The sequence below is a fragment of the Halichoeres trimaculatus genome, unplaced genomic scaffold (assembly GCF_033239565.1).
Source record: "Halichoeres trimaculatus isolate MK-OKI-2021-1 unplaced genomic scaffold, fHalTri1.1 fHalTri1_scaffold_9, whole genome shotgun sequence".
NCBI lineage: Eukaryota > Metazoa > Chordata > Actinopteri > Labriformes > Labridae > Halichoeres > Halichoeres trimaculatus.
In genome coordinates, this window is record NW_027437188.1 from 3010569 (window position 1) to 3037789 (window position 27221).

Genomic DNA, 27221 nt, shown 5'->3' on the forward strand with positions numbered 1-27221 from the left:
TTAACCATAAAATTACGTTTATTTATTTTTACAGTGTTGGTAAGTGTTTTTCTAGTTAAATCATTGTTTTACATTTTAAAAATGTTTTGTCAAATGTAAAAGTGTGTTTAAAGTTTGTAAAAGTATTTCAGACTTTGAAATTGGGGTTTGCACTTCTCAGCCACCGTAGCTCTGCCTTCTGACGAGCCATTGACCTAAAACAGGTGACCACTCAGTGGCCAATTAGTGCAAAGAGTAATGAATGAGTGCAGGCCTCATTCAGGAGCCATGCGACTTTTGCGTGCTACTGGCAGCAGGTACATAAGCAGGTAACGTGCCAACCCTCATTACATTTGCACCGTCATGTTCTGCTGTGCTGGCTGCAGGCAGATTAGCCAGTCCGTGGACAATCCTCTTAAACAAGTCTGCATTAAGCACAGTGAGAGCCTGGGGGTTGCATTCTCCTCTGTCTCCTCTTCCTCTGGATAAGTACGTCTCTCTTGTGCTGCTCCAGCTTTGCTTCTTGCGTGTCATTTCTTCTCTCTCACATATTTTTGTCCACCTGTCTGTTGGCCTTGCGAAAAATGGTCCTGATCTCCTGAGTCACCATCTCCTGCCAGTTTGTCCTGGCAAATCACAGAAAGCGGATTAACAGGGAATAATGTACTTGTTTTTAAACAAAGTGTTTGGATTTCAAGCCACATAAATACAATACAGCATACCACACAGCACACAGAAATACATCAAAGTCTGCCAGAAACACAGTCAAATGAATGTGCTAATTATGAAAATGTCCCAGCCAGCAGCAGTGAAAGTGAATGAGCTAAACAAAGCGGGCTTTTCCCAATCTCCTTAAGATGTAGAAGGTGATAAGATCAGGAGATTAATGAGACTTATAGATCACAGAGCAATCAATAAGACTCAGTAAGCAGTGAGACAGAAGCTGCATGTGCAGACACAGAGGTTGCATTATAGAGCTCACAGCCACAGTAACTTCTCCACAGTACAGCAGCAGCTGGCATGCAAGACTCTACCTCCTGAGTTTGGACTAAGACGGTCAAGCCTTTTTTTCAGCTTTTTTCCTTCTGTACGCAGCTATATCCTCAGGGTTCAGCCCATGATTGTCTTCCCTGAAGCAACAGTCCAAGAGTTGCAGGAACCATAAATATATAAGTGTCAAGAAACAGTAACATCATCACATGAATAAGCAGACTCCTAAAAATCACACAGTATCAGAATATTCAACAGTAAGAAGGGGTTATACAGATTATAGGGAACAGGGCTACAATGTTATCATTCAGATTAAGTTTTAAAAAAAAGGGGGGATATAAGTGAGTGTGTTTCCTTTTCTCATTTTAGATTCACTGCATATTAAAGAGGCTGTGAGGAGAAGCTGTTTAAATTAGACTGCATTGCCACCTTTGGGCCTGGAGTCTCACACACACTAGCCACGTATATATGGACCCAAATATTCCACTTGCATTTGGTTTATTTGTTCAAATGGAAAGAATTTAACTTTTGTATACACCTCATTCCAAAAGAAAAGTGCCAATCTGAATGGACATTTAATCGGTTTCACATGGGGTGGAATATTCCTTACCCCAAACTGATTGAGGTATCATGTATCCACTCAAACGGAAAGTTGTCAGGGTACATTCTTTCAGCGCATGCTCAGATATGACGTAGGCGCAACTAGAGACGTTCCTCTACTTTAAAAATGGTGGTGAGCAGTCAGCACTGGACTGCTGCGGAAAGTTTGTTTTTGATCCAAACTTCGAAAGAAATTAACATAATATCAAGACTGGGCGGACGACAAACTCACAGTACAGAGTATTGCAACACCGTGATAAACAAACTGTCGTCCTCCATCTTTGACATATCTTGTGATGTTTATGTTTTTCTGGACATGCCCCATTGACTATTCTGTTTGATTACAGCGGCGCATGTAGACCAGAGATTGGAATATTCATGTATACTATTGTTTTCGGAAAAGTCATTTGGTAAGGTTCCATTCGGAAAGATGAAAAACTCCTCATGTAACTGTGGCTACTGTGGTAAGGCTCTAAGATGTGTATATAATGTGTAACGCTAGTAAATCCTGGTTATGTCCTGCCTAGGGTTGCCACCCGTCCCGTAAAAATACAGAATCGTCCCGCATAAAATGGAATCATCCCGTAAAAAACAGAATCGTCCCATATAAAACGAAACCGTCCCCTATTAAACAGAATCGTCCCGTATAATAAAGAACCCTCCCGTATAATACAGAATTGTCCCATATAATACAGAATCAGCCTGTATAAAACGGAATCATCCCGTATAATACAGAACCCTCCCGTATAATACAAAACCGTCCCGTATAATAAAGAACAGTCCTGTATAAAACGGAACCGTCACGTATAATACAGAATCATCCTGTATAAAACGGAATCATTCCATGTAAAACAGAATCGCCCTGTATACAACGCAACTGTCCCGTACAATACAGAATCATCCTGTATAAAACAGAATCATCCTGTATAATACAGAATTGTCCTGTATAAAACGAAACCGTCCAGTATAATACAGAATCTTCCTGTTTAAAACGGACTTGTCCCGTGTAATACAGAATCGTCCCATATAAAACAGAATTGTCCCGTATAATACGGAATCGTCCTGTATAATACAGAATCGTCCTGTGTAATACAGAATTGTTTTGTATAAAATGGAATCATCCCGTATAATACAGAATTGTTCTGTATTTCACACTTTAATGTTGCGTCCTGTTTTGAATCAATAAGGGATGCAATCTTTCCTGTATTTTCTGTTTGCCTTGAAAGCCGCACCACTTTGCCTGAATTAACATGCATTCGCATCAGCCCTCTAGAAACAGCAGTTTGTTGGTTGATTTTAAGTGTGGAGTAAGTGCTCGTCATTAAGTGAGTGTGAGAAAGTCACAGGAAATCAGAGTAAATATGCTCCTGCCTGTGGCAGCTTCTGGAACTCCGCCTTGTGCCTCATTGAAAGGCAAACGATGCAAAAGTGAGTGAAATTAATTTTAAGGACACAGAATACATTTTGAAGAAATACTTCAAAAATCTTACTAAATCTTACCCCCCGCTGAGGGTGTCCCTTGTTTTTCTGCCTTGAAAAGTGGCAGCTCTAGTCCTGCCAGTCATCAACCAAGCTGAGCTAACATAACCTCACTTTTCATTTTATTGATAGACTCTCAAGTTTGAACAGGCCACTGCAGAATAACTGCTGACTGTGAGTTGGAATGAACATTAGCACAAACAGTTAACCATGTGTTAGCCTTTAGCTTGTGTTTTAGCCCTCTAAGGTCAAAATTTCCTACTGGGAAGTTGGTGAATCCTCCCCACCCCTGAGTTTAGATAACTGCCCTAATTGTAAACAGTAATTAATCTCTTGTTATATTCCGTTTATCTTAGCATTTTTGACCAGTGTGTGTCGCTCTAAATCAGTCGTGTACATAGTATTTTTTGATGTGTGTATTGAGGGATTATTTGTTTATCAACAACGGCGGATGTGCGCGCAACTTGGGTGCAGAAGCACTTCGGAGTAGAATGATTGGTCAACTGATGTGGAGGAGTTAACCACCAAAAAAGACATTTTTTAACTTAATATCATCACTTTGACGGATGGTAAAATGCTCCCAGGTTTGTGAAACAGCAGTGAGTGGACAGAAGAGGACAGATATTAGGTGGACAGGCGTTATTAGCAGAGAAACGTAGTGTGTACCCAGAGGGGAAACACAACTCTCACTCGATGCTCATGACTGCATTATCCATGGACACTCATCAGACTGTGACAGACCAGGATGTAAACATCGTTTCATAATATTCCCTAATTTCACTTTGATCATAAAATCTGTTTCTGTTAATAATAATTCATAGGTTCACTCATTATTTACTGTCCATATTGAGTCCATGTTTGGTCAGAACCTCAGCCCCAAACCAACTTTTTCATTGAATAAAGTCAAATCTGTATTTTGAATATCAGCAGTTAATATTGCTCGTTTGCAGTCAAACTTGGTTAACTGAGGTTGGATAAATAACACATACGCATATGTCGCTGGTGCATCAGTGTAAAATGTGACTGTGTTAACTGGTGACTCTCGGCTGTTAATCACATTCAAAAAAAATGGACATCGTCTTGCTGGGCTTAAAGTGAGGTCGCCACAAAAACTGCTCCCCCTGGTGGCTGGCTGCAGTATAAAAAATCAGGCTCACCTGCCATTCCAGATGAGCTGTGGTCAAACTTGAAAAAGATTAATAGGCCTCATAAAAATGTTTCTCACGTCAGATTATTGTGGTGGCTTGAAGATATAATTTGACTGCCTTGTATTCAAGTCCTATTTTTCCTGAAAAGTTTTGTTTTCATTAGTTATAAGAGGTAAAAAAAAAGGCCTTACATCACATATAACGATGATGACTGCTGCTGTTCTCATGTATTTTCCCGGGGATGGTAAAATGTGTTGGGAGGTAGAGTCAAGAAGTGTTAAGACTCTCAGAAGAAAAAAATAATTATTATTTTTGTCACCCAGCTCCACTCAGATTCTCAGCTTCTGATAATCCCTCTATAGAAATATTGCTGTTTGCCGTCCCGCAACGTGCCACCTCCAGTCATTTTAATGAGGGATGGGCGGCAGATGGCAAGCGGTTTCGCCGTGGCGGTGGGACCCAGAAGCAGTTGCTGCCCACGTGAACGCACACAGACAGGGATGCCAGAAGTGGGGGGCTGAGGGTGCTGCGGCCCCCCCTGGAGGTAGTGGAGGGGGAAAACTATATTGAATTTTTTTTTTTTTTTTTTTTACTGCTTTTTTTTTCACACACATATTAAAACAAACTGCCGCTGTGAAACTTATTTACTTTTATTTTTTGTGCTTCTAACAATTGGATCTTGATTAGTAATAGATTTTGTGTTGAAATGTGTGCACGAGTCATTGGGCATTATTGAGATTTACATAACACACAGGGTTTTGATCTTGATTGTTTTGTGTTGTTGAAGTGTCATTGAGGCTGGAAGTGGTGTTTCCTAGACACAGATAGAATGCGCTCTTTGTTTCTCTGACCCCCTCTCCTTCCACAGACGTCACGTTGTGTCTTGTCAGGTTGTGTCTTGTCAGGTTGTGTCTTGTCAAGTTGTGTCTTGTCGGGTTGTGTCTTGTCAGGTTGTGTCTTGTCGGGTTGTGCCTTTGTGGTCAAGATGGGTAGAAGAGAGTGAGACCCAGAGAGACTGTCAGCCTGGACTGTGGTGCAATAATATTTTGTTTAATTGGTTTGAAATAAACCCTGATTTGTTGGCACACAACGTCTGGTTATTTAGCTGTCTGCAGGCTCAATATGAACCCGTAGAAAACTGAAAAAAAAAGAAAAAAAAAACAGATTTTTTGCGCGTTAGTATCCCCTAGTACAGCCCCCTCTGGTACAAATGACTTCTCGCGTCCCTGCCCACAGATTTTCCCCTGCTGCCTGGAGTACAGCGTGTTGAGCTTTCTGGTGGCAGCCGCTTGGGAACAGCCAATCACATTGAAGGAAGAAGAAAACCTGGAAATAGCAGGCTTCGCGGGGCAAAACGAGCAATGGAGGAGCTAATACTGCTGGTATCTGAATATCCAGAGCTCTACAATAATGCTCTACAGTTGTTGTACATTTGCCGTTTACCGTCTATATTAATTTTGAATTGATTTATTCACAGTAAAGGGGTGCGAACCGTATTTTCCCCTCCGTTTTATAGTCAGTACTGGTGTAATATTGTGGAACCGACCATTGAAACGTATTTCTCGAGGGAATTCTTTTGATGACGGAACCTTTTTTTCCCCTCCGTTTTTTAGTCTGTAGTAATGTTAAATTCTGGAATCAGCCATTAAAATGTATTCCTGGGGGGGATTCTCTTGATGACAGAATCATGTCTTCTTATGCAAATTATACAGTAAACAGAAACTACAAGGTTACTACTCGGGGGTACGTGTTTTTGAGGAGGGAGTGTTGTGAAGGACTTTTGGGCGGGCTCTGCTGTGACAATGGCCGAATCACCTCTTCGTCACTGCCGCCTGTTACCCCATGCTCATGCCGCTTTGAAAGCGCTCTGCATTTCAGGGGCCTCTGTCGGCAGAGAAGCTGTTTTTTTTCGGGGCGGTTACGGCAGTGTGAAGGGTGCATAACACTTTTAACTCAAAGATGATGTCATTCCCGACTCCCCACTTCCCACTTCTGATGTTAATGGAATGCAACATAAGCCTTAAGCTTGTGTTTGAGCCATTAACCCATGTTTCAGCCTTTAGCCTGTGTTTTTGCAGATGGCTCAAGTTTTAGCCTTAATCTGGTGTTTTAGCCTTTAGCTCGTGCTCTATCACTCTCCTGTTTAGCTTTCTCTGCTAGCTACTAAATTAATCACAGAAATTGTTTTCCGCAGAGAAAACACAGATCTCTCTCCTCTCTACTAAACTTTATCAGCCGGTATGGCCTTTCCATAGACTTCAACATGTCATAAATCAATCCGGTCAAACCTTCATTGGGGCTGATAATCTCATTTTAAAATGTGGATTATGATCAGACATATATCTAGAAGGGAGATTTTTTTAAGATCACTTGGAAACTCCTCACAGCCCCTTTAAAAAACTTGTGCATTCAAATATTGAATGATGACAACATATCTAAGGGATACAGAGAAATAATACGCTTACCCTGGTTTGATCTCAGGTGGTCTTGGCAAAGGTTTAGTGAAGTCTGTTTTCCCCACAAGCCAATATGTCTCTTCAATACCTTTACCCTGTAAAACAGACAGGGCATGGAGGGTAGAGCGTATGATCTGAAACAGTCAATAGCCATTCAAAGTGGTTCATATGATGATTGAATGTTACATCACCTTCAGCTCTGTCTTGCCCCTAATATCTATCCTGTAGCCCTCGTTAAGGGAATGGAGGATTTTCACAGTGGTCATATTCACATGGATTCTATAAGCTGGGGGGGGGGGGGTCAAAGAGATGAAGACACCAGATCAAAGAACAAAACCTGTAACAGCAGGGCTTTGAATGGCTTGGAGGTGAACAGAACACTCACGCAGCCCTGTTGATTCCATGCGAGAGGCAGTGTTGACAGTGTCTCCAAAAAGGCAGTACCGCGGCATTGTCAGACCAACCACCCCAGCAACACAGGGTCCTGAAAATGACAAGCTTCCTCTTTTTACAACTATTAAACTGAGTGGAATGATACTCCACTTGATAAGTTTGGCTTTATAGTTTTTTGTTTTTTTAAGCAAGTATGTTTTTCCTTTGGCATAATCTACAAAGCACTGTATTCTTCTTAGCGAAAGTACTGTATGTCTCAGAATTCATCAGCAGTGTTCATCACAGTTTCATATAAAAACAGTCAGTACAGTCTCGAGATGTAGAAGCTACAGATGAGCTTTCGTCATACAGTAATGATGATCCTATTTTACCCTGATGGGTCGCTTTAATTTACAACCCTCTGAGGATATTCAAGGACAAAAAAATTCCTAAAAACTGCTATAAAAACAGAAAATAATATTTTTTTTTACTTTTTTTGCTCAAATCGTTCAATTAAATCAGTCCTAATGAAACATACTAAATATTTAATATTTTTTTAAATTAAAAACCTTTAAATGCCCAATATATTACATGATGTCGCTGTTCTTATTTTGCAAGAAAAAAAAATACTTGCCTCAAAAAAGTTGGAGAGCTGGGGATTTTTTAGAACATCAGATTTAAAATACACAAGATAAGTAAAAAACTCTTTTCTCTCTCACACCTTTTTTTTTTTTTGCAGTGTGAGGTTCTTAATTTCCCACCCTTTGACAACATTAGGACTGAATCGCCTCGACAAAAAGTGCTAGGAAACAATACAGATAAATATTTTGTCTCTTTTTTTCCCCTTATACCTTTCAATTAACTTCATTCCCTTTCAAAAACATCAAATATATACTTAGTTTTATGATTTAACCCTTTAAATGCTCTTTTTTTAGTTGTTTTTTCCATTAAGAAAAATGAGTGTTCTCTGTATAAATATACAATGGGAAAATTGTGCAATCTCATGGTAAACAGTAAAAATAAAAATTTGTCCTTTTTTCCCTCCAAAATGAAACCCTGGAATAGGAGAATGCAAGGGCATTTCATGAGTTATCTGATACAAAAGTATTTATATATTTGATAAATTCAATTGCTACTTAAGTTGATCGACAGATTTGAGTAAAAAAGTTATATATATATATATATATATATATATATATATATATATATATATATATATATATATATATATATATATATATATATATATACACGTTTTTTTTTTTTCAGTTTTTGGCGGAGCACATATTTGTTCTCTTTTTAACTCAAAGGGTTGTAAATTTGCCCCCACTGTATTGCTGACATTAGAGGAAAAATTTAGATTCTGATGATAAAAAAAACTTTTTTCACTAAATATCATTCCACGTGGTGTAACAAAACCAAAGAAAAGAAAAGAAAAGAAAAAAGTACCTAAAAGGACAAAAAATTTCCCTGGTTACCTCTGAGGGTAAAAATTTCATCACAGACAAAACAAACAGTCAAAAAGGGCTCTCCACAGGCCACAGAATTTAATAACTGTATCATGTAGATTCACCTGAGTGGATTCCTATCCGTATCCTGACGGGGACATCTGGCATGTGCCTCATCCGGAAAGTTCCTACTGAGCTGAGGATGTTCAGAGACATGTTGGCAATCTCGGCAGCGTGCTTGTTGCCGTTCCTCTTTGGCAGGCCTGATGCAACCATGTACGCATCACCGATGGTCTCCACCTGCACAGTTTCAAAACTTCAGTGTGTCTATGTGGTGTGTACCATGAGTGGACCAAACTCAGGTTTCAAGATATGTTTTTCTCCAAATAAAAAAGGTGGATGATAATATCCTGATCATATAAGTTTCTGAAAAAAACAAAACTCTCACACAAATATTTTATATGAAGAGGGGTCACTTTTCAGACTCAAATAAAAAAATGACAGAAACTCAGCCAGTTCAGAGTGGTTTACCACAAAACGTAAGCACTCTCTCTGACCTTGTAAACATCATGGTTACTGAGCACGGCATCAAACAGCGTGTAGAGATCATTGAGAAGGTCAACCACCTCGATGGGATCGCTGAGCGAGGAGATGGTTGTGAAGCCCACAATGTCACTGAAGTAGATGGTGACCTGGTCAAAGTACTCTGGTTCCACTGTGGCACCAGTTTTTAGGGCCTCTGCAACAGAGCTGCAGATAGACGGGCAGGGAGGCAGTAAGGAGAAAAACTCAGTTACTTCATGAAATAATGTTGAGCTCACTGAACTCACTTTGGGAGTGTAACTATTTCACAAATTCAAGTTACTCAAGAAAGAAATAGATTTTTAGTTCAGGGAACATTCATTTGGGAACATCTGATGTCTTTGTGCAGGTTCGTTTGTGTATGTCAGGTGGAAACTCACGGTGGAAGCATCTCTGACAGAAGCTTTTCTGTTCTCTGTTTCTCCACCTCCAGCTCCTCTGTTCTCTCCCTGATCAGGTCCTCTAGGTTGGAGCTGTACTGCTCCAGCATTCTCAGCATGGAGTCAATGATGTTTGTCTTTTTACCCTTGTTGATTATCTTGAACTAATTATAAAAGATACATACCTTATTCAAACATATGTTAAATATACTTAAAACTTTAAAAAATAAATAATAATCAAATACTACAAGAAAATAACAACCAGATGTGTACCCTGTCAAATATCTCATCAAATGTTGGTCTGCGGTCAGGCAGTTCACTCCAGCACTGCTTCATCAGCTGGATACACTCCAGAGGAGCCTGGTCTGGGGCCACAGTGGGGCGGCACATTGGAGGGGGCTTCTTCACTTTGCGGATTATCTCTGGTGAGGGGACAGTAGATGTTGATTTTGCTTTAACCTGAAACTTTAACTGTATCAGTGTTTTCATTACGCTGTTGGCTGGGACCTATGTTCTCCAGCAGTGGTGAAGATGTCTGTTTCTTGTTCATTTCATTTTATCAATCAACACGTCAGTGTAAAACATAAAAACAATTGACCTATGGCTCATCCTGCCCTCAAACACAATGAACCCATCACAGTACTTAGAGCCATTCCCATACACTCAGACATTCTCTGCCCACTGAAATACATTGCAGAAAGTCTATTTTTGTTCAGCCTCATGAGGTTTTTCTGAAACTTTGAGTTTGAAAATGGTCAAACGGTGTTCATGGGGTACATGTAACTCTAACACAAGGTATCCTGAGAGGCTGGGTGACTGGGTGCATGTTTTACCCTTTCCTAAGACACATCTGTCTGAGGTTTCTGCCCCTTAAAGGGAAGTTTTTCCTTGCCATTGTAACTGGCTAAATGCTGCAAAGTCCTGTACTCATGGTGGATTAAGATAAGATAAGAGTCCTTATCTCGTTTTGATGTTGGGTTTCTGCTAATAAAATGTTAACTTTTACGGGCCTAGACCCATAAATGTTTTTGTAAAGTGTCTTAAGATAATGTTTGTTATGATTTGGCACTGTACAAATAAAGATTGATTGATTGATTGATTGATTGATTGATTGATTGATTGATTGATTGATTGATTGATTGATTGATTGATTGATCTGGGCAGAGAAAAGTGTTTTCTTTGGATAAAGTTGTGCAGTAGAGCGCAACTTCAACTCTGTGTGAATAAAATGAAGGATGTCTCCATTTATTCTAAGGTAAGCTGACATCGTATTTGAGGCAGCAGATTGTGACTTTTCTGTAAAGAAATATAAAGTTATCCTTAGCATTAGAACCACCACTCATTCATTCATCAGCTTATCTGTAGTTGCTGAGATAACAAAGGTTGTTAAACGTTATGCTGAATGATTCAGCGTAAATCCTGTAGCTCCAAACTAACAGAGACAAACTTGGTACTCTGGTAAAGCTGGTAAGAAGGAGGTTTTACTTTTGTCCTGACCAATGCTGATCCTCTGTCTTGTTGTTTGAGATGCTGATGCTAACCAGATGCTGTTTATCAGGTTTGCTTTGGGACCAGAAAATTTGGTCGGTAACTCAACTTTTTATCGACCCTCTCAACAATAAAATGATTCATATATCCCTCCAATGTGGACTTTTGAGCCTTCTGTTGACTTCTACATGATCTGTGATCTTTCTGTCTCCAAAAATCATCAACAGCATCCTGTGAAATGTCTCCTACTGTCTCCTGAATGTCTCTCTCTTGCTAGTTGATACACACCCTCTGGTGGGAGACCCAGCATGCAGTATGGTGGGCCCCTGACCACCACCTCTTGTAGGATGATGGAAAAGCTGTAGACATCTCCCTTGCATGTGCCTCTGCGGGAGTTTACTTGATCTCTTAAGAACTCTGGAGCTGTCCAAAACAAATCTGAGAGAAAAAAAGAGAAGAATTATAGATTAGACAGGTAATATGATAATTCACCAAATGTGAAGAGCCAGAGGCTTTGTGTTTGCACAAAGAGCTCACTTCTACACTCTGTAAAGGAAAAATGAAGAATGAGGAATCATCAACTTTACAAGTGACAGTTAGGTCCAAAAGCAGCCTATGATATGCCAATGATCGCTTAGCAACTTATGGCAATCTTTTAGCAACTTGAGCCAATCCCTCAGAGACTCCAGGCAATCACTTAGTGACTACTGGCAATCCCTGAGCAACTCGTGGCAATCCCGCAGTGACAGGGGTAATCCCCTTAGACCCTGGGCTCCATAGTTGCCGAAGGATTTGCATGGGCTTCTGAGCATTTCGCACAAGTCCCTGAGTGACTGTCACAAGTTGCTGAGGGTTTGTCATGAGTCACGGAGAAATTGCCATGAGTCAATAAGAGATTGGCATGAGTTGCTCCTGGATTCCCTGGAGCCACTGAGGGATTGCCACAAGTCACTAAGGCTGTATTCAGACCAGAAAAGTCCTTTGGTCCACTTGTTTGGTCCAGACCAAAAGCGGACTTTATTTTTTTCATTTGGTGCGGTTCGTATTCAGATTGTACTTTTTGCAAGTGGACTATATTCTGTTAACACATCCACGTGTGACGATCAGTGCTCTCATTGGACAGCACCGACAAAGGGCGGCACACAGAATACAGACCCCGAAATGGAGGTAAAAATGTGTGTTTGTGCTCTTTTTAGAGCTGCTAAATCATTTTCAGTTTCAAGAGCAGCTCCTTCAAAGGAGGCTTAACAACACCGTTTACAATGTTGGAACAGTGAAGACGAATACGCGCAGCAAGGAGACGCTATGCTCTGCGTGTCCTGATCCACAACATGCCAGCAACAGTGTGGCTAAACAGAAGATGGAGGATCAGGTATGAACCAAAGACGGTTAGGTTACGGTGGCTTTATAGGCCCAAAAGGCGCATGTATCCTGTAGTTACTTCAGATGGACCTTGGTTTGTATTCAGACCTGCACTGGAGAACCATGAACTGCACCAGAGTTCGTGTGGAAGCGGACCGAGAACACCTCAAAAAGTGGGTCTCGGTCCGGTTGTTTGGTCCGCACCAGGGTTCGTTTGTGTCTATTCACACCTGCATGAAAAGTCCGCACCAGCGTGGGAAACAAACCCTGGTCCGTTTAAAGTTGACCAAACAGTCCAGATCTGAATACGCCCTAAGTTTCAACAGCATACCATGAGCCGTTTTTTCATCTTGACCCTGATGGATTTTCCAGAATCACATGGGTTCAAACACTGGCTGGTTCTTTCTACAAATGTATTGGGACTGAGTTTTACCTTGAGGCGGATGTTCTTCTAATGAAGCTTTTTGAGACTCCAGCAGCTCATTGAAGCCATAGTCTGTAATCTTGAGGACAAAACGGCCATCTACCACACAGTTGCGAGATTTTAGTCTGCCATGGGGGAAATCTCTGTGATGAAGGTACTTCATACCCTGGGAGCACAAAACGTCACACATGCACATACACGCCAATATAAGAAACCAGTAATGCCCAGTGACTCAGCAGTTCTTAGATGTTTACTTTGATGAGGTCCAGCAGTAGTGAGGACTTGAACATCCAGTCTAATTTGACATCCTCGTTTCTCAGCAGGTCCTGCAAACTGCCCCGAGAGCAGTGTTCAGTCACCACTGCAAACATGGAGCAGTCTGAGAAGAAGCCCAGAAATGGATTGACGTTCTCATTTCTCAGGTCTTTCATCTGAGATAAAAAAGAGGTTCAAAGAAGGAATGAAGATGATATTGAGAAAATCACAATACTTAAAGCTTTTATCTGTGACAAGGTTTTTTAAAACAATCAAAATAAAAGTGAAATGAAAACTATCTGGTTTAGAAATAGGCTTCTACCTTGGTGAAAATCTTTGTTGTGCTTTGCTTCACTTCTTTGAAATCTCCCTCTTTGAACTTCTTCAGCCACACCCAGTCGCCCTGGAAGGAAAGACAAGTTGTGACAGGAGGAGAAACGTCCTTTTCCGACCGCTGAAGTTCACTTTTTTCTTTACATGAACCAATAATCATTTTACTACTCTCCCATCATTCCTCCATCAGATCAGATGGTGGATTGTTTATACTCCCACTTTACAATATGGGTATAAACAATCTGAAACACATCCTCAAAAATACTATCAATGTGGCAGACACCTTGAGAGAAGCAGAACAGGGAAATGCCAGTTGTTGTCTTTATGGTGGATTTAAGGGACCAAACAAATAATTCAATGGTACCCTCTCTTATCCTTCATTATAAAATATTTAGAATATAAACACATGATGTTTCAGTGTCCCTTACCTCAAACACAGCTACGTTTGTAGTCTCATGAGTTGCCGTTTGCATGCTGTTGACAGAGTGTGAGTTGTCTACAGATTTGTCCTCCAGGGCACTCTTGGACTCGCTAAGATCCTCTAATGTGATTTTCTGCAAAACCAAAAAATGTTTGACAGTAATAAATAAGATTTTAACACATTTTATCAAGAAAAATTGCACATTGTCTCAGATTTGCATAGTAAAAACGCTACATTTACGAGAAATGTTTGATTGGATCAGTGGAAGGTAGCGTGACTGCTTACCTTTTTACTAAGCTGAGGATTGATAAATGTAAGATCCTCTAAACCTAGCAGGATCCGATTGGGACCCTTCACCAGCTGGATTTGTTGCAGTCTCCTCCTGCAAATGGAATTCGATGAAAAAAGGTGAGAGTACTTACGCAATGGGAGCTGGAGCCTTTGAATCATGTTGAGTGTGAGCTTTTCTTGTGAATTTCAGTTTCCTGGAATATCCCTTTAACTACCTCTCCTTTTAAACCTCTGACTTTCACTTTTTAAATGCAAGGGTTGTGAAGTCTATCTAATTTTTAACTTTCCACCCAAGGAAAAATTAATAACAAATGAAAATGATGGATAATTTTTGTTGTTGTTCAGATCAGAAAAAAAGTAAAATTCAGAAAAAGTTATTTAAAGCTGTAGAGACAAGCTAATCAGATTTTACTCAATTCAACATATGTCCAATGAGATACAGCGACTCAAAAAATGCTTTACCAAATGGTGGAGGTACAATTTAAAGAGTTTAAGGTGGACAGACAGGAAAAAAAGACATACATGTCCAACTCAATCCTGTATTCATATAAGGTAGCTTTGAGATGTGGGTCAAATAATTCAATCATGAAGTTTGTACTACTTAGAGACAGGGGGCGCTCCTTTAATGCTTGTCACGAATACCACACAGTTATAGTGAGTCAACTCTAACTAGTCGAGGTGTGGATGATACTTTTTATGAAATCATTGTGCTTTAGCCAGTAATGTCCAGTTTTTTACAGTGCATGCACTGCAATTGATTTTTACAGTACAGTAGTGGATTACAGCATTTGAATGTAAAATAACAGTAAAACACTGGAATCCCTGCTTACAGCACTTTACAATTATTCTAAAGCAAACTAATTTTTATTTTTTTTGTGACAACTTTTTGTAACCATGAGTGAGGAGGGGACCTAGTGGATATGAGACCCTGCTATACAATGAGGCTCCAATTAAACTACTGTCACTGTAGTGGTATTTAAAGTCATTGGCCGTGCCATGTGGAGCACAGGCAGTCTGTGCCCCCTGCAGTGTAACATCTCAATGTACAGCAGGGTCTCATATCCACTGTGTTTCTCTCCTACTCACGGTTACAAAATACCATCACAACAAAAATCACTTCACTGTAAAATAAAGGAAGCAGTATTTTACTGTTATTTTACAGGGAAAGTTTTTGCAGTGCTGTATTTAAACATAGTCAGATTTTACAGTTGATATTTTCACATAAATTTACAGTAATTTTTTACAGTGTGCTTAACTGCTGAACTGTAGTTGGCCTCAAAGCTGCTTGACCTGAACTGTCCAACAATCATTGTTTTATTCTCTATGTTTTTTTCATTCTTATCACAGGTTTTTCACTGTGACTGCATGTTGCCATATGCTTGCTCATGGTTAGCCTGTGCTAGACCTTTTTTATAAGTAATTTCACAAAGAGTACAGGCTAGACCTGCCGTTTTTGTTAGTGTCTTGAGTAACATTTAGTTATTTTTTTGGGCTCTTTGCTCTATTGGTTGGTTGGCAATAACATATTGGCATCTTCAACAGAGGTAAGCTGCCCCTAGGGGGTCTACGGAGGGGTTGGTGAAAATTTTGGTTGATTATACAGTATTTTATATTTTCTAATGATTATTCCCAAATAATTCATTTTTTTCTCATGTTTTTGTCTTTGAACACAGGTCAAAGATGTTAACTACAGAGAGTAATGAATTCATCCATCAACACAGCAGCTCTCTAAACCTGCTCACAGGTCCACTCAGCATTCAATTCAGGCTCCTCTAGACAGAAGAAGACCAGCCTCTTTTCCTGTTTCTGTTACTTGTGTACTTGTTTCACACAACACATGCTAATATTTGGGACCACACTGAAATAATTTGGAGGGGCTGAATGAGTCCAAAGTCTTGGTTTCTTGCCTGCACCATGACCCTCATATCTAAGGGATTATTTTCATTTTGCCTTTTGTTTTGAAAATTATGTTTTTTTTTTCTTTTTCTTTTTATTATTTGTATTATTCCATTTTTTCAGCATTTACACAGAACACCCATTATTTAGCACATCCACTCTTGAAAATGTGAGCGCATTTTATATTTCATACAAATTGACTCTCAACACTGGATGGCAGATGGAATGAAACAGCAGATTGAAGACCACATTTTAAGCTCAATGTTGAGCTTAAACATCATGATCCTGTTTTTATTTTATACCAGGTAAAGATTGTACCTGATATAAAAGCTTATAGCGAGCCCTCCAAGAGCCAGCACAAAGATGACTGCAAACACCACTATGATGTATGTGACCTCCACACCTGAGGATGACAATGACAGCAGGTGACTTTGACTTTTTGGAAGAAGGATGGATTTATAAACACACGAAGATGGAAGATGGTTGAGGAAAAATTTTTGTGTGGACCGTTCGGTACCCCTACCTCCGGTGCACACAGCAGTCTTATCAAACCAGCAGCTGGAATCAGACGGGGGAGGGGCTCCTCCTGGAAAATGAATGGACCTTCCAGCAAAGCGAAGCACTCCGTATGATAGATCCACCAGGTAGGTCTGATACAGCTGTCCTCCTGTGTTGTCAGAGTCCAGGATGACAAAGCTGGTCTTCAGTTCCCCAGCACTGTCCACCTGGATCTTCTGATTAAAGCCATTAAAGGATATGTTCTTCGTGAAGTAGGCCAGATTTGAGCCTGACAGCCACATGCCTGCTCTTCTGGCATTGTGGATGGACTTAGCCAGCAGGTAAACGCTGTTATAGATGGTCCCAAACAGCGGATGTATCTGCAGAGGGCACAAGAAAAGACAAAAGTATGTCATTATTTTCACTTGAAGTATTATAATTTTGTCACTCTGACACAGATTGCATTTCTGTATCAGCATGACAAAATGATAAGACTAAATGAATATGTACGTAGGGGTCATTCCTACAATTCAGTCCCTTTCCAGAACTGTGACTTTCTTAAAAAAATTGACAATTTTGTAAGAACTTTTCATACACTCTTGAGGAGGGCTTTTTAAATTCCAGCATAGCAGACCAAACCTGCTATACCAGAGCCCTGTATCAAAGGGGACATATCGTGCTGATCCCTGATTTAATACTTACATAAAATATAATAAATTTGAAAACAAGACCTTTCACCCCCTGAATTTTCAAAAATTGAGATATTGTATTTTTTCTGATATCTTAGAATGAGATTTGATGCCTCTGAAAATAGGTCATTGCCAGATGGCTGCGAGATTTCGACCGTCGTGACAACACAAGGGTCCTTTCTTTTTATTGGAGTAATCTGATAAAGCAGCTCCTCCTCTGTGATGTCAGTTAGTCACACAACCGCCACCAAGGGATACACCCACCAAGAGCCGAGTATAAACGTATAAACTATACATGTTACAGTACCGGTTTGACTCATCACACTGAAGCGTCCTGAGATGATCTGTATCGAGGTGGATTTTCTTCCTCCTGAGCTGCTGTCCGGGTCTGACTTGGGGTCCAATGCAAAAGGACGTATCCTACACTCTGCTGTTTGATTAGTGCTATCAATGCCTTACGGTGAAGTTTTGGCAAACAGCAAACTCGCTCGGTCTGCCCCATTCAATGTGGCGATTTTGTAAATACTGCCATGCTGCAAAAACCGCCCCCTGGCTCTACCCCCTCCACCCCTCTGATAGAACTGACCAATCAGAGCACAAAGGGCTGTGATGTTGCGAGGTTACTGGAGGTCATTCTTAAAACGGAGCGTTTCAACGAGATCTTCAGAATGGCCTAAACTGAGGATATTGAGAACGCTATTGTGGGGCAATGAAGGAACTAAATGACTTGTACTGAGGGCAGAAATGCTTTACAGGCATCCTAGTCTGGCATAGTGAAAAGGAGAAACCAGCATGATATGTTCCCTTTAAAACAAAACTCAACAAAACTCAAGTTTTTCAAAGTTATCAAACTAAAAAAAAAATCGGCATTCATCAAAGACATTCCTTGTTTCATCATGAATCAGACAATAAAACATTAAAAAAAATCTCATTTTCAGATTCACCAAAGTTACACAATGAACACACTTTGTCTTCCTCTGAAATGGCGTTAAACCTACCTGCCTCTGTGGCTAGGGAAAAGTTCCTGAGCGCAATTGAGCACAAAATGATCTCTGTTTCAACCTTATAACTAGTTTATATACATACTTATGTATATATATATATATATATATATATATATATATATATATATATATATATATATATATATATATATATATATATATATATATATATTATTATTATTATTATTATTATTATTATTATTATTATTATATATAATAAATGAATTATTAGTATGATAATTTCAAAATTTTGAGACATGCAAAGATTTCTTTACCTGTTCTGCTGGCACATCTAGAGTCAGCTCCTCGCTCCTCTTGGCAGCTGTGTAGGCCTCATTGAAGGACAAAAGCTCAGAGGCCACAGTGATGGTGAGCACAGCGTCATAGGCCTCCCTCAGTTTGCTGTTGTTTTGCAGAGGGAAGTAGGAGATGTTGGTGTATGGCACACTGTACTGGAGGGTGTCGTAGGGCACAAACACATACTTCCCTGAAGTCAGACCCATTTCCTGTGCTTTGAGGAGAAAAGAAGCCTGCTGCTCCCCTCCCACCAGAAGAGAGTGCATGCACATGATGATCACTACAACAGAAAGGGGAAAATATGCACAAATAATCAGATTTTAATGAACTCAGTGGTTCACAGCCAGACAGATAGCAGCTGTGGTACACTCTCAAAGATGATGTGACTGAGTCACTGGAGTAAAGGCACATGAGCACAGTGAAGATCTTGGGATATTGGGTGTAACCTCTGAAGAGACATGGTATTTTGGCAGATTGTCTTAAATAGACAAGGCTTCGCCATCATTTTAAAATTCAGACCTTTGAGATGCATCAACTTTTTGCTGTCAGCTCCGTGGTAAAGGTAAATAAACATAAATCACTGATTTTTGGGAGATATTTGAATTGCTGTCCCAACTGATAAAGTTTGGTGAATGAATTCCTGGACATTTCTCTACAGATGAACCTTCTTCAGGTGACGTGTTTGAGGAAATAAACTCTTCATCCTATTATTATACCAGAGGTGCTAGACTTGTTATTATGTCCTCTGGTATACTATAACAAATTACTAATACTTAATTTACGAGGAAGTTTCAGTGGTAAAATTCTGTTATGTTTAAATGCAGCACTGTAAAATAATGTTGAAATACTGGAAACCCTGTTGCCAGAATTATACCCTTATTTTACAGCAAAGTAATTTTGTTGTGATGGCGCTTTGTAACCATGAGCGTGGAGGGATGAAGTGGATATGAGACCTTGCTGTACATTGAAATGTTACAGAGTTGGGGGCACTGGATGTCTGTGCTCCACATGGCATGCACCGGATGTCTGTGCTTCACAATACTGTCAGCAGGGTTGCCAGTATTTTACCATTATTTTACATTCATATACATTAATCCAATAAACAGTATCATACTGTAAAAAAATAAATTACAGTACATACACGGTAAAGTAACATTTAATTGCCGGTTATTTCTGCCTCCAGTATTTTTCCGTTATATTGCTGTGAATTTTTTTTTTCTTTTACAGTGTAGCTTCAGCAAAGATTTCAACATGATTTTTACTTAATGAATGTTCTCACCCCTGATCTCTCCTGCAGCCTGGATCTTCCTCAGCGTCCTCTCGACCTCTGTCTCGTTTGTACCTATAGATGTGACCAAGCCTACAGGAAGACCCTTATTCCTCATGGCTGATGCCACTCTCCCTGCTGTATCAATCCATATATCCTCATTGGACGAGACCACCACAATACTGGCCCACCTGAAGTGCTTCAGCACAATGAACAGCACCTCAGAGGGAAAGGGCACTGTCCTTGAAAAGGTCGGGTACCCTATGACCCGGTCCAGCTCGTAGTTCACGCAGCCATAAGAGAAGATGGCCTTCTCCCAGTTTTTGGCCAGCAGAGAAGCTGCCACACAGTATCCTGGGTTAGTGGGTCCCACAAACGCATCTGCCATCTTCTCATACTGGATGAAGGCAGTGAGGGCTTGTGAGGTCTCGCAAGGCTCATGAAGGATGATGTAATCCATTTTCAGGCCCAGGTCCAGATTCAGGTCTCCGTTTATCCTGTTAACAGCGAGCTTGGCGGCCACAGCTGGCAGAGCCTTGTAGTAAACAGGATCGCAGTTCCAGGGCCCCAGCACCCCCACTTTGAATATCAAACAGCGGACGCAACAAGGGAAGGTCAGTACACCAAGGAGGATCCATAGCAGAAAGTTAAAAAAGGGCAAGGTTGTTAGAGTGGATCTGCTTTTAATGATAGGCAAACACGGATGGCTGGACTCCCATAGCCCCCCTCTAAAATTTAGAGGAATATCTTGCATTTTTCCTCCCAGAATTCCAAGGAAGTGAAACGTTGCGTTCACCGACTACTGTAGGTGACAGTGATGACGGGCGCAGAGCGGGTACAGATCAACTTGGTCATGTCTGTTTACATTGATGCTATATAGATGATGTCTGAATTTCAGTAGAATCACTACTTACAGTTTGAGGCCATTTAGAAAGCTACACAGTTGGGTCACAGTCCGTCAGGTGTCCTAGTCTGTCTCCGCGCAAACCGTCTCCTAACATTCCCCAAATCTTACGCATCCGGCGATCCACGCTGTCTCTCCGGAGAAGACACGGCCAAGTTATGGTGTTTGGGTCATGGGCTGAAGGTGACGAGCAGAGCTCTGGTTCTGCGTCTGTCTGTCACGTTTGGAGACAACTTCAGCACCCTGGAGAGCTGCTTGCGTCCCGCCTCTGAAGGCTCCGGAGCATTTCCACAAGCACCTGCGCTGGCAAGCAGCAAGTGAGGAAAAAATCTTTCAGGGAGAAAAGTTAAATAAATAATCCAAACGTGCCAAAGAAAATAAAAAGTTTATCCAGTTTGAACGAATTCCTTTATGCGTGTGATAAATATGGGAGAAGTTTGCATGTTGTAATACTACAGGAGGCCGTGTCAGCTTCAGGTCCATTCAGTCAAATCCCTCCAAAGTGACCCTGGGCTGAAACGTAGGTGTTACTCGCTAATCCATTTTCAGAGAGGCACAATATAAGAGGATTGGAGGCCTACATTAAAGAGACACGTTGTCGAGCAGACAGAAGAGGTAGCGGGGCCTCGTCCTGTCGGTGATCACAGCACTGCGCAGAGATAAACAGTATTCAAACATTTCAACGTCAATACTTAGCAAACAAACCATTTCTGATGTGTGAAGCAGCGAAACTCGTCCTGCCATGGAGACACATTAATCATCTTGCGCAAAGACACCTGAACCATGTTTTAATTGGTCTAATGTGCCTGCAGTACAGCAGGTACCGCAGATTAAATGAATGTGAACCCTGGTGGAGCGGTGTAATTAAAGATAACGAAGGGCTCTCCTTGTGGATCCCCTGGGTCAGCTGCACTTTCCCCTGCGTCAGTCTTTTTCAGCTCTTTCTCTAAAGACTCTCTGGTGATGCAGCCTGCCAGGCAAATGACACCCTGAACAGCTGGTTGCCACAACATCAACCAGCGCATGACGTGACAAAATATGAGCTTGATGGACGATTTGAGAGAGAGCAGACCATATGGAAAAAAACGTTTTGGAATCAAGGTAACAGCCACAAATACCATACAATCATTTTTTAATCTTAAAGCAACAGCCGGTCTTCCAACATGTTGTGTTATCTAGCAGATGATTCATATTAACAGGTATTGTTGTTTTTTTGTTTTTTGTTTTTGCATTGAAATTTAACCAGGCAATGCTCTGATACAACTAAAGGCAGACCCCCTTCACCAGGTCGAGACCTCAAAAGATCTAGCATGAGATTGCAAATGTACATCTTCCTTCCTTCTTTTACTCTCCCCTGTCAGTTTTTGCATGCATGTGTGTGTCTGTGTGTGTATGTGTGATATCACCTCTGTTGACCGTTCACCCACATAAGCTGATGAGCCTCTTAAACCTTGACACCGCTGCCTGGCATCCAGGAATAAGGGACAGAAGTGTTGAGTCAGCGCTTTGTTCACCCAGTGAGCCTGTGAACACACACACACACACACACACACACACACACACACACACACACACACACACACACACACACACACACACACACACACACAGCACATCTGAAGATGCACCTGAAACAGGCTCCCATCAGGCCTTGCACTTCAGTTTAGACCATCAAACAGCTCACATGTTATCTGCACAGGCACAACAAAAACAAATAATTGCTGAACAGTAATATTTCAGGTAATCTAAAATCTGCCAGAATCTAAGCAGGTGAGCTGTGTCTAAAAAAAAGAGTAAAAAGGAAAGAGCAGGGTGGGTAAATAAGGAATATATCTGTTATCGTTTTGTCCTTTTACTGAAAAATTGTAACCCAGGGATGCTGAGTGAAACAAATTACACTGTAGAGGTAAAAAGGTGCATTAAGAGGGGAGACTGGGGACAGTTGTAACATGGGTCAGCTCTAGCACTTGCAATTGCTCCAATTAGGGACAAGCAAGGAATCACCTGATTCCCTGTGCACATGCTCAGTTTAGTCCTCAGTCCACATGTGAAGAAGTAGAGCCCTGAGGCAGACACAGCAAATTTTGTGAGGGAAAACATGATTTTGGGGTAAGCAGGGGCGTAGCTACAATTAGGAAAACACAGGCAGTTGCCTGGGAGATTCCCAGGGGCCCCCAAAGGATCTCTTAAAAACTGATTTATGAAGTTCTCTTCAATTGAAAGCATTTCTTTCTTTCTAAATCTTACTTCACATGCTTCAAAATCCATCAAAAGGCTTAATCTTTAATGATCGTTTTGGGTTCTCCCCCTCCCTTCTTATTCAATGGGCTATTCCATGTTACAACACATCTGAAAATTTGATTCAGGAAGAAAGAGGTAAAAAACACTTTTCCCATTTTTTTTTCTTATTTTCAACTAAGTCGGAAATAAAAACAATGTTGCTCTGAGATCTGAGATGAATTTATAAGACTTTTAGAATTTTAAGGACTTAATCTAGCCCAGGAAACAGGATAATTTTCTCAAAATCAAACTTTTTGAGTTGGTGATAAACATTATTGTACATAATCTTTTTTTTGGATACATAACTCACTGGACAGGGGGTCAAATAAAAATACATTAACTTTAAAATAATAGAACCAAAAAGTATGCTAACTGTAAATATCACCTCTTTCAGTAGATTTTTTTCCAGTTTTATGTTGTGCTTGATATTTACATATATTTTCTTTACTAAATTATTTTTTTCAATATTTACCTGTTGTAATGTTTTTCACTTCATACTTTCTTGTTTGTTACTATTACTCTGTAAATTCTCCACTGTGGGACAAATAAGCTGTCAATTGACCATAAAAGATTTCAAATCCAGGACAAAGTGGACTAAATTATGTATTCACTTTTTTCAAAATCAAACTAAAGTACAGAACTTGAGGAAATGCATTAAGTTGTGTTAAGTTACCATGTACAAGATTATTATTGTCTCATGCCTTGATTCTGGGAAAGAGACAGTGGACCCAGGGAAGGCCAGTCTAGCTCTGAGGAAGATGAGTTACAAGGACATGGAGGGCCCCATTGACTGGGTTTGCCTTGGGCCCCCAAACAACTAAATACGCCCCTGGGGGTAAGAGAGTAATTTTTTTTTGTGCCTGCTTTGTAGTTGAACTCATCAAACATACATCATGGTGATTATGTTTTGGTTAAGCCATCTTCTATTCAGACTGTTTGTGGTAATGTTTTAGCTGATAGCTGTTAGACTAGCAAGAGCATTGCTAATGCACTCAGGGATAGCTGTAACAAACTTGCTTGGGGTGATTTGTAACATCTGAAAAAATGGGTAAAGTGTACAACATGTCATCTGTGTGCCCATGCCATACACCTGTCACCACCGAGAAGGAACCCCCAGTTTAAAAATATGAGACTATGCTGAAGTGCTAAAATTTGCTGTTTCTCTGTGTCCTCTTGAGGCTGGCTCTGGAAGTCACTCACCGAGCCAAAAACAAAACAAAACAAAACAAAAAACCCCCGCCGTTTTCACAGCAGAAATAAACCTATTAACAGCCTGGTTTAAATCCCATCTGAATCGGTAACTTCACTATCAGCACACACTATACATGGACCCAAATATTCTGCTTGCATTTGGTTTATTTGCTCTAACGGAAAGAATTTAACCTTTGTTTACACCTTATTCCGAAAGAAAAGTGCCAATCCGAATGGACATTTCACAGGGGTGGAATATTCCTTTCCCCAAACTGATTAAGGTTGTATCGGCTCAAATGGAAAGTTGTCATGGAGCGTTCTTTCAGCGCATGCTCAGATATGACGTAAGACGCAACTAGAGACGTTCCTCAATTTAAAAATGGCAGCGAGCTGTCAGCACTGGAGGAAAGTTTGCTTTTGATACAAACTTTGAAGAACTCAACATAATTTCAAGACTGGACGGACAAAAACTCACAATACGGAGTATAATACCGTGATAAAAAAAATAAACTGTCGTCCTCTGTCTTTCATAAATCACGTGACGTTTACGTTTTTCTGCGCATGCCCCATTGACTATTCTGTTTGATTATAGCGGCGCATGTTGACCAGAGATTGGAATATTCCTTTCCATGTAAACTATTGTTTTCGGAAAAATCCTTCGGAAAGATTCTATGCGGAAATGCGAAAAACTCCTCATGTAACCATGGCTACTGCCCGGGGGTTGAATTTTCTAACTCAGCAGTTTAGAAGATATAAGATCACAAGTTTGCCCAATCAGAGACACAGCTCAGCTCATGTGACTGATGAGCGCCCTATAGCTGTGCTTGAAGCCTGTGTCACTTCCAGTATGGCCGCTATGGCTGTTTTGCTTCGAAACTCAGTTTCTAACTAAGGTCATAGCTCTACTGTAAAGTCATAGTTGTAGTTCTATTCTTGTCTGCTTATACATGCAGAAAAGAGAATTGGGCTTTTGTCCGAGAACGTCTCACTCTGCTTCGATAGATGGCACCGTGTCCTTTTTTTGATAAGTGAAGGTGCAGGTGTATAGAACTAGTTTTGGTTCACCCAAAGAGAAAGAAACATGCTAACAATAATGGCGGAGATGGATGCAGCTGTTGCTCTTTATGTTTTCATGTATGTATGTATGTATGTATGTATGTGTGAGCCATGGTGTTTGTTAGTTGTTGTGTTGGAGCCATAGACCGAATGAGTGCAGGGATCCTATTTTTCATGGTCACCTACTTCCTCTTCTGGAATGCCAAGGGGGAACTAAGACCTGCCAAATCCTGCCAAAGCCAACCACAGTCCAATAGCAATCGCATTATCTAGGTGTGTCAATCGATATACTTTGTCTGATTTTTGGTCCGGCGGTTGGCATGCATGTCAATAGTCCAATCCCAAGCTGACTAAGCTCATACTTTGATTTCTGAAGCTGCATGTAAATGTACTGAGTGACACTAACAAACAAACTAGGCAGATTGTTCATTTTTATAATTTCTAAATGTTTTTGTTTGACACACACACACTGTTGAAGCTAGTGAACAGTTGCATCTTTTGTAAATTTTGATTATCATAAATGTTCAGTGTTAGTTTATTTTAAGTCCTGTACTCTGCAGAACCAAGCAATTTTTATGAAAGTCTTTTACTTAAAGCTTTCAATATTTGAAGTCAGTGTCATGGTCCTTATTTCATCATCACAACTGACCCAGACTATAGGGTCAACTTTAACATTACTCCTTGTATTTGAGCCATGCATTTTCTGTTTGTGTTGCAAAGGCAGTTTTTAGACCATTTATCAGACAATCTAAGATAGTTTGTACAGCAGTTTAAAGACACTGGGTTAAAAGAACTCAAAGTTAAAGACAGAAATGTCACAACTGTCCCTGGTCTCTCCTACTAATAGGATCTTACACTAACTTTAATTCAAATCTTTTTGGCTAGAGAAAGACATATTTCAAACAATTCCCTGTATAAAAAATTGAGAGACACAATGGTTTAAAAACAGGTGGATCACAGATGATCTGTGGCTTTTTTCAGATCTGGGACGACATGTTTGACCAGTGAGGCTGATCTCAAACAAAATTTTCCTGGACTTTTTAGAAGAGCTTCATTATGAGTATTCAGGTCTAGAGTTTTTCTTCACTGTATGGTCAGTATTTCAGAAGTTTCCCCTGACTGAACAATCACAGTGGCTTGGTTGTGTTTACCTTTGGTGCCATCTAGTGGACAGTTTCTAGAGATGCTCCAACTTGTGCTAAAAATATTATCAATAAATTGAGATAGTTGCACAAATGTTATCACCCATAACAAAAGGTAGCACAGTTTGTCTTTATTAAGAAAAAAAAAATATAAACATAAACAACAGAAGAATTGACTGCAAACAGTTGCAAGTAAAAACAACAACAACAACAACAACAACAACAACAACAACAACAACAACAACAACAACAACAAAATGCTGCGTCCTTTCTTCACCCTCTTGATTCCAGTTTCCTTTTCAGGAGACAGATGATGTTTCTGACCACCTTGTGTTGGTAATCTTTCAGCTCTGCAACATATACTGTAAAATACTCTGAATACTGCGTAGGAATACATTTCCCAAATAAACCAACTTTATTTTTACAGTCCTACAGAACAGTCCACAGGTCGTTCTGTCTTACTGTACTCAGTAAGTACTGTGCTGATATGCAGTGCTGCAGTTTTTTCTACTAAGAGTAGATTTCTTACTTGTTCCCATCTTGGAAAGTCTGGATGATGGATGCCACACTGAACCTGCTCAGATTTGTCTGCACCCTTTTCCCAGCCTCCCTCATTGTTCGGCCATGGGCTCAGATCTTATCAGAGATTGTGGTCCTTGGCCTCTCTCCTTCTCCTCTTCCTCTTACTCTCACTCCTCTGGCTTTGTCTCTGTTTCCAGTGTTAGCATCCATTGCTCCAACACAGAAAAGCTCACTTGCTGACCTTTATGCTAAAGCTCTGATTGCTGATTGTAAAAATGTGTAACTGGTGTTTTCCCATGTGACAAGTCACTGTGCATAGTAGGACAATCAACTTTAGAATTTTGAATGACAGTGTTTTCCAGAGATTTTCGACGGAAAATGGAGCCAGATGCAGAGAATATGTGTAGTAAAAAAGTGTGTTCATCTGTAGTTTGTGTGTGAAGCAGGAATTGTGTTTGTAGTTTAGC

General features: G+C 40.3%; 1 protein-coding gene across 1 annotated transcript; it reads right to left on the reverse strand.

The window, feature by feature from the left end:
* gucy2f (guanylate cyclase 2F, retinal) lies at positions 1-20550 on the reverse strand. Its single transcript, XM_074679611.1, has 18 exons — positions 19672-20550; positions 18371-18672; positions 16428-16782; positions 16223-16307; positions 14003-14099; positions 13725-13850; positions 13286-13366; positions 12963-13139; positions 12718-12874; positions 11211-11360; positions 9708-9856; positions 9435-9598; positions 9030-9222; positions 8598-8772; positions 7038-7136; positions 6844-6938; positions 6662-6747; positions 1-605 (listed from the first exon to the last, which is right to left on the reverse strand). The coding sequence occupies exons 1-18, from the start codon at positions 20411-20413 to the stop codon at positions 524-526; spliced, it is 3315 nt and encodes a 1104-aa protein (XP_074535712.1). The 5' UTR covers positions 20414-20550; the 3' UTR covers positions 1-523.
* Between the last annotated feature and the right edge of the window lie 6671 nt (positions 20551-27221).